General features: G+C 28.9%; 1 protein-coding gene across 3 annotated transcripts; it reads right to left on the reverse strand.

Annotated features, from left to right (window-relative positions):
* Positions 1-6357: 6357 nt before the first annotated feature.
* On the reverse strand, positions 6358-9256 carry LOC100574094 (uncharacterized protein K02A2.6-like). 3 transcript variants are annotated; one of them, XM_016805287.2, is made up of 3 exons: positions 8754-9256; positions 7871-7919; positions 6358-7727 (listed from the first exon to the last, which is right to left on the reverse strand). In XM_016805287.2, exons 2-3 carry the CDS (start codon positions 7881-7883, stop codon positions 6460-6462), a joined length of 1281 nt encoding a protein of 426 aa, XP_016660776.1. In that variant the 5' UTR covers positions 7884-7919; positions 8754-9256; the 3' UTR covers positions 6358-6459. The 3 variants fall into 3 exon arrangements, with proteins under 3 accessions (XP_016660776.1, XP_016660777.1, XP_003245258.1); XM_016805288.2 differs by having other exon boundaries at positions 8750-9256; XM_003245210.4 differs by lacking the exon at positions 7871-7919.
* Positions 9257-9267: the final 11 nt, after the last annotated feature.

Below are 9267 nucleotides of genomic sequence, written 5' to 3' on the forward strand. Positions count from 1 at the left end.
GAATGATAAACAAGTATATATTTTTAATAAAAAAGAAGAAAAATCTAAGAAATAATAGTTTAATTAATATATTATGGGTGTAATATATTAATATTAATATTTATTATATCTAATATTATTAGTTACTTCAATTTAATATTTATTCTAGTGGATACAAAGTTAGTAAAATCTTACTTTACTGGATGTCCATTGTACTTTAGTGTGTGTCCATTTGGACACAAAAAATATCCTTTAAAAATGGCCTGCTTGCAGTATACTGTTTAGTATCTTATTGAAATTTGAATTACAGAAATAATCTAATATTCTATTAAATTCAATATTGATATATCAAATAAAAGGGATAAAGTATTTCAAAAATATAAATTACTGTTAACAATTAACATATGTTTGCTAATTGTTAACTTTGAACTGTCCATAGTTATAACATATAAGATTTATTCTTATATATACTACAAGTTTTAAAAATAATAGTAATGTTCAACGTAAATACAAAGCACGAACGTTATTTTTAATAATGTTTGTGGGCAATTTTTAGGGTTCCGTACGGTAAAACGGGACCCTATTACTAATTAAGGCTCCGCTGTCCGTCCGTCCGACTGTCACCAGGCTGTATCTCATGAACCATGAAAGTTAGAAAGTTGAAATTTTCACAGATTATGTATTTCTATTGCCGCTATAACAAAAAATACTAAAAATCCTAGAATATATTATAATATAAGCAGTGTTGCCGACATATGCTTATAGCTGATGATGGTACGGAACCCTTCGTGCGCGAGTCCGACTCGCACTTGGCCGGTTTTTTATGATACATTCATTGTTTATTTTTAATCATTAATAATTATGATTAATGATATATTATGTTTAATGATATTAGATTATTTTTGTTTATTTTGTTTTCATTATTTTCCGTTATAACGTTATAAATGACGTTTTGAAGCCCTGGTTGAATGCAATAATCGTGTTGATCACTGCAGATCAGTTAGAATAGTCCTAGTCCATCATCACCAGTCCAACATACTTACCTAGTTACCTATAGTTTCATTTGCGCAACCGTTACCATAATTCATAAATAACCCAAACAATACAATTATTCCTATATGAAAGTACGTGGGTACACCCACTCACGAATATGTGTAGTTAATAGGAAGTTTCCAATTAGTTCCCGGGTATTTAACGGGAAGCCAACAGACATTCAGACTGTACATACTACACCTGCATATGCATAATTTCCATAGTTGGGTATAACAAAGATACTTAATCTGAGCTTTCTATTTCCTAACGATAAGAATCACTTGGAAATGTATCAGGCGCGGATCCAGAAGATTTTGTAATATATAATTTTTTAAACTTAAAATAAAACACAAGACAACTAGAGGCGACGGTCCATATGGAATGTTGGGCTATTCAATACATATATATACATACGATTTACGCATAAATATATATATACGCACTCCTTACATACACACGCGACACGTGCAACACATAAACAATATTCAACACCTCTCCGTTCAGATATTTAAGAAAAACAACATAATCAATAATCAGCGGCGCCAGATGACACCGTATATTATAAAACCATAAATGCATTTTTACGTATATATTATACTCATATATATTATATTCTACGAGACCCCCTCGATAATTTTCCAAACAAGACGTTCGGTCAAAACAAAACAATAAATTACCAGTGACACCTTTGTCGCACCGCCTAAAATAAGAAAAAAACATCACGTATTAATCAATTCATATCAGAAGAAGGAATTACACCGAAGCCACATTATATAAGGACCCTACAGAATCGACTCATCAGCAGTACTTTTTAGAAGAAGACCCATGCACAAGGTCCACGCCAGTCAACATCACGACACTCTTCCACTACTGTTCAAGGGAGTGCTTATGGTTGTGCGTACATACGTATACAGTATATGTATATTGGATTACCTCAGCATTCGTTACGACTGTCTGAATTAGTTATCTCTCTATCAGACAAATTCACATTGTTCATTTTTCCATTCACCTACTTATTAATCTTTAAAAACTTAAAGTTCTGTGACTATCGTCATATCGTAATCCCGTTAATTACATTATTATTACACAATTACACTTTGAACACGAACATAGCAATATAGTTTTAGAATATAAGTATAGTAGTAAGCGCTCATTTAACTTAAATTACATTCGGTTGGCGAATTGACTATACGTACTCTTGCTACGAATGTAGGAATCTTTAACACCTATTTTGGTACACAAGTGTTCACCACAACAAAATGCTCATTAACGTAAATTACATTCGGTTGGCGATTTGACTTTATGTACATTTGCTACGAATGTAAGAATCTTGAGAGCACACTGTAATAGTCACAATTATAAAAAAGTGTAAGGTATACGAAATTCTACAGATTATATAAACCAAGATAGGTACATATATTGTCACCCCGAAGAATTGCTAACTACTCGGGAGAACCACCTGCAGCAATCTACGTACAAGGTAAGTGCTTGAATATTTGTATAATAAGCGTAGATAACTCACACATCATTAGGCAGATAGGTATAACACAGTAGTAGGATGATCTTATGCGGAGACTCTTAAACAACGTAATTTTACACGACTCCCAGACACGTGCATATACACACACATATACACGTCGGTCTGTCACACCGTATTTAATATAATAATATACACGTCTCACCCAAAATCTCCACCATCCCACTATTCGATCTTTTATTTCTCCAACTACAATTTTAACAGGGGGTGCTTAAAAAAAAGGTGGGCAAGAGGGTGTCGGTCTGCTTTACAGTAGGTTACAATTGCACCACTGCATAGTCTGTAATGGATGATGTTAAATTTGAATTAAATGATACAATAATATGATTGTTTAAAAAAAACGGTTTTGAGCGTTTAGAATTTAAAATTTAAACGGCTCAAAATATTTTGTACATATTATCAAGTATGGTAATTGATAAGATGTTATATATGATGTACATTTTAAGTATATCTACAAGTATAAATTCGTGTTTGAACTACAAGAAAATAAGAAAAGAGCTTCATGTCTACATGAGAAATCGAGAGAATATAAACGATGTAAAAATTTAATTAAAATTTATTTTGATAAATGTAGACATAGGTACTAATGAGGAATCTTGTATTAAATTTTCTAATTTTAGATTTAAAAATAAAAATTTTTATGTATTTCTAACTCAAAATAATTTGCACATTTTCGTGATTTTTATGTATTTTGTCAACATTTGAACTTTAAATGCTTATAAGAAAAAATTGTGACTGCATTTTTAAGTTTTTTCAACTGCCATTGTAACAATATAATATACCTAATACATTTTCGAACTTTAAAATGTTATTAACATTCATAGAAAAAAATACCTATAAAATACTATATGTAGGTACTTATAAAATTGGAAACTAAAAATGTTCGAAACAAATCAAAATATTTTGAAAATTTTATAGTGTATAGAAAATGCTAATATAAACATTCAGTGAAAATTTCATGTATCTGGTTATTTGTTTTAGAGTTACACCAAAAACCAGAATTGATTTCGTCGAAAACCGATTTTGCTTAATTTTTATTTAATTTTTCCCGGCGCTTTTAAAACTATTGCATTTTTAAATTTTGACCTTCTGAATGATCCAACTAGATTCACTTTCTCATCGATCGAGATACTTTTGAAGAAAATCGAAGCAGTCGTACAGTCCCAAATACGGCGATGACAGAAACAAAGAAAACAATTTTAAAAAACACATCATCCACACATTGCTCCGATCAGAATTTAAAAAAAAAATTGTTACACCTTTATATTTTAGATTATGTAATTTTAAATTTTAAATTATTATACAAATTTATTTTATTAATGGCTTAGACGACAAGGGGTTCCCAAGCACCATAGCCCCCCCTGAAATGTATAATATGATTTCCTATAGGAATCCTATTTTCAGCCCACTTACCCTTTTTTGTATAGGTTTTTAGAAATGTATACTGTTTAGTGTAATACTAGTATTTATAATCAATGGTAATTTGTAATAATATCACGCGTACAATGGGTAAATCCTCGGGGGGACAGATATATAATTAGCTAGTAAATGTCCTATAGGAGAGATTTTATAACAAAATATTGTTAAAGTAATAATTTTGAAAATAATTGTACAGGTACTTTCAAGTCCAAGCCTGGGCAAGTTCATAATAATTTTAACTGAGTTAAGTTAATGGAAAACATTTTAAAAAGTTTAAAGTTAACAGTTAGCCTAATTTTTTTTTTAACTCAATTAATTTAAGTTATTCTTTTTTTATAATAGCTACATAAATACTCAGTAATATGGTTTAAAATAATAAAATCATAAATATTATTGAACACGGGAAATAGCTAATAGCTTTTCTATACATAGGTACTGAATTAATAGAATTATGTAGGAAGCACAAAAGCATACAAAATTGAAAATGCCGAAACAAATACAATCGTTTGATTTATTAATACAGATGATAAGCATTATACATATTACACAGACCAAGTCTCCAGTTAGTGTAACTGAATGTATTGAGAGAATTAAAAATTAAAAATTCTATAATTTAATAATTTAATTTAAAAAAAAAAAAAATAAACATATTTCACTGGACACTGATAATCACATCATGGTTACACAAAAACTGAAACACGGTATTGTAAATCTTGCGTGCTGAGAGAGCCGAGAACGAAAAGTGAACCCATGTGGGCTATGACTATTTTGTCTACTGACAATATTGACTGTTTATAGATATAAACATTCGAAACATAAATATACATGAGATGCTCAATTAGTTTTAATTTAAAAATAACCTATTTATGCCGAAAATATTTTACAATATGTTCTCGAGAATTGTACATTTTTGATTTGTATCTATATCAATAAAAATAAATAATATCATATTACTTATTAGTCTGTTATTAGTATTTATTAATTATTATTATTACAATATGCCCGTATGCCATGGTAGGTATATCTTTATTCTTTATATATAAGATACACCTATACGTTATAATTTAATTAGCTATTGCTACATCTATAATATGTATTTACCTAATTGAGTTATTTTTCTTGAAGAATTCTGGTTAATGGAACAAGAGGTTAATTTAACTATATTTGTATTTCCCTACTGTAATCTAGTAAATGGTTACCTCTGTAATATCAATAATAATTTTTATTTTTATTTAATTATTTATAAATTAACTTAACTTGAATTTTATTAAAAGTAACTCGTTATTTATTAAGTTTATATCAGTTAAAATAAGTTAAGAATTAAGTTGATGGAAATATAAATTTTAAAAAGTTAAGTTAAAAGTTAAAATTAACTTAACTTTTAACTTATTAACGCGTTTATGCCCGGCTTGCTTTCAACATATATTTCACTTGATGACCTTTTTTTTTTTATAGTTATTTTATATTTAAATTTGGATGGAACTAAATATTTTAATGAAGAAGAACGGTTTTAGTTTTTTTTGTGTTATATTTAAAATATATTATTTGTGGGTGCTTAAAACTTCTAAAGTATATTATTATATAATATATACAATTATGATAATAAACAAATAATAATAATTCAACTTAACCGGCTACCGTATTAATAATAACAATATAAATATTATATTATAAGCATTAATTAAAGTTAAAATATTGACAAAATCATGAAAATTTGCAAATTATTTAATAGTTAAAAATTTATAAAATATTCTATTATTATAGCTATGCATTGTAAATTTAAAACAAGGTTACTCAATATTTATTAGTAGTTATGTTAAAATCTAATTAAAAATAATAAAAATTAAATTGATATTGTATTATTGTGTATCAATATAAAAATTATAAAAAATGCATACATACACAATATATTAGTATCTATATTTTTATACATAGGTACCCGTTATGTACTTATGTGTGTAATGAATACACATATTTAATACTAAAATATGTATGTATTGCAATAGTATAAAGAGATTAATTTAAAATAATGTAAAAATGTAAGTGTAGTAAAAATTGTACAATCAAGTAGGTATATAACATGTGCCATAAACTATCATTAATTGTGCCTGTGTATGAACATAATGAAAGCATCAATGCATTATAGTAAAGATAACTGATAAGTAAAGATAAAGTTATTAAAAACTACATTTTTCATATTTTCTCATTTAAGTTGGCAGTAAAACCACAAAATAGATTAAATTTAATCTATTCTGTGGTAAAACAAATAATGCTTACCAATGGGTTTATATAATATTATATAATTTAGTGTTTAGTTTTTCTGATTTAAAATATGTATATTTATTGATAAAAATCCTTAAATATGCAAAACAAAATTTAATGTATACATATGATTCTATGCCATGCAAAATTAATTTAAAACTTGGTCTGCAAAGTGCACATGCACAACTAAAAGAAAAAATATGAAAAAGTCATAAACATCCAAATCCTATTTATATATTACAAATTAAACGTTTTATCGGTTTGATTGATCTCTTTAGCTTCTCAGGTTGAACCAGTTGTGTGTCTTTTTGAATCCTTGAAAATGATTTAATGACTGGTAAAGGAATCACTTTATCAACATGACGGCGAATCAATCTTCCATTCACCATAACTGTCAGATATTTTGAGGTATCTGCATTAATTATAAATCCATTTACATTATTAAATACAGCTATTTTTTGACCAAAGTGGAATAATTGAGATGGAGTTGCATCTCTTATATTATTTTCGTTTTTCATGACTTTGTTCTTAATTGCCGGTGATTTGAGGAAGTCCAGGTTAGATCTTAAATCTCGTCCTAAAAACAAATTTGCTGGACTCTCTATATTAGATATGATCGGTGAACGTCTGCACGTGAACAGTAATGTATTCAGTTTATCTTGTTCATAACTGACCTGACCTTTAAGTTCTATGAGCGCGTGTTTCAAGGCGAATATAAATCTTACCACATTGTCATATGATTTTGAATTGTAAGGAACACCTGTACAGTGTTTTATACCAAAACTTTTCAAAAAAGTCTGAAATTCTTCTCCCATAAACGAGGATACATTATCACTAACAAGAACTCTGGGTTGACCAAAACTAGAAAACAATAATTTTAACTTTTCAATAGTGCTTGATGCAGATGAAGAATTTGAGATAAAAACTTCTGGCCACAGAGAATATTCATCAACAACCAATAAAAACAAATTGTCCATAAATGGACCAGCATAATCAATATGTATTCTTTCCCAGGGTTCCTTGGGAGCCACCCAATTATGCAGAATTTCTTTATTTGGCGCAAGTCGTATTTCGATGCATGGAAGACAATTTCTTACAAGATTTTCAATGTCTTTATCAATACTTGGCCAGTAGACACAATATGAAAGTGCTAATGCTATCATCTTAATTGTACCTACATGTTCTATATGAATATATTCTAAAATATAATTTTGTAACATTTTTGGAATCCTAATCCGTGTGCCAAATAGAATGCATCCATCACGTATCCAATAACTACCATATTTGTTTGAATGTAGAAGTATTTTTTTATGCAACTTTATCAATTCTGGGTCATTTTTTGTTGCAAAGGCTATGTCCTCAGCCGTCAGTTCAAGTTGAGGTAATTGCATTTTGACAAATAAAAATGGATCGATGACCAGTGCCATTATTAGCTGTTTGCTTTGCTGAGATTTTCTGAGTGGTAGAGTAGTAGTTGAAAATTCAAAATTGTAAATTTCTGTAAAAAAAAAAATAACAAGTTATTTACACTAAGAAAAAAAAAGTAGGTAACTATTGTTGTGTTTCCCTACAAAATTACCAAAATGTGAATCAGTGGTTCATAGTCGGCAAATACTAAATAGATGGAAGCAATAAACTTACTCGTTGGTACCATATAAATTATCTTCGTGGCTTCTCGTCATTTTTCGTACTACAGTAATTTATTAAAATCACGATTAAAGAATATAATATAGGTGGGTACTAGGTATTATAAGTGGACATTCCCCCCGACATATTTTTGATGTGGACATTTCCCCCCCCCCATTTTTTTTTAAAGTTATATTATTGACTAATAATATTGAATTGAATGATATAATATCATTTATTTTTTAATATGAAATTTTTTTTTTAAAATATATAAAATTATTTTTATTTTCATAAATATATAAGATTATAAATATATGTTTGATCAACTGAACTACTTACATTAAACAATAAAAATAAAAATAAGTAGGTATGATGTAAAATAATTTAGGCTTCTTCAACGATATATTTTTGAATTGTGAGATATTGAATTGCGATATCGGAAAAAAACATTTAGGTATCAATATATCGATATTCCGATATCTCTATGACTATCATAATTGTCAATACTCAATTGACTAGGTACTAGGTAGTAACTAGTAGGTATTAGTTAACAATTAATTGTTTTAAAATAATTATTCAATAGCTTTGGCATTAAAATCAATTCAGCTTGCTGTACATCTATTATCGATATATTACGGTTTTCGATACCTAAATTTCCGAAAAAAAGTCCACAATATCGATATCGTTAAAGAAGCCTTAAAAATATAATAAATAAATAATAAAAATGGGGGGGAGAAATGTCCGCATCAAAAATATATCAGGGGGGGGGGGAATGTCCGCGATTTACTGAGTAAACGTTATTATATTGCAGCACATGATATATTGATATGAATAACCTGATCAACCAAACTAAATTAATTTATGATGGATCATAATAAAATAAACTATACATACTCACATTCTTGACGTATAGAAATCACGATGACGATTTAAGATATTGCACAAGATTTAACATTGGCCCATGATATATTATGATGTATCTCACAAGACCGTCAAACCAAGAGCAAATTCTATACTGCGGCCCACGAGAGAGGATTACTGTCGCCCGACGAAAACACGTTCGTTTCCGCGCATCGCCACGTATTTGACGTACACTCAATGGCACAAAGTGGGGGAATGCCTACGGTCTGCATGCGCAAAACTGTAATACTCTCTCGTGGTACAGTCGTGGTAAGGCTGTAAATGTTGGAAATTCGGACCGTCTGTTTGCGAAACAATGAAAAATTGCTAACATTGCGAACGCCATGACCCATTGTTTTGTCTGTTTAGTTTCATAAACCAATACCTTGGTATAATAATATCAAAGACAATAGGTTTCATAGGTATCTTTCACGGTATAAGATAAACGGTATATCTACAACCGTGGTATATTCTGTGACAATAGGTATGATCACTATTTGTAATACGCATAC

Source organism: Acyrthosiphon pisum, chromosome X (genome assembly GCF_005508785.2).
Source record: "Acyrthosiphon pisum isolate AL4f chromosome X, pea_aphid_22Mar2018_4r6ur, whole genome shotgun sequence".
Lineage (NCBI taxonomy): Eukaryota > Metazoa > Arthropoda > Insecta > Hemiptera > Aphididae > Acyrthosiphon > Acyrthosiphon pisum.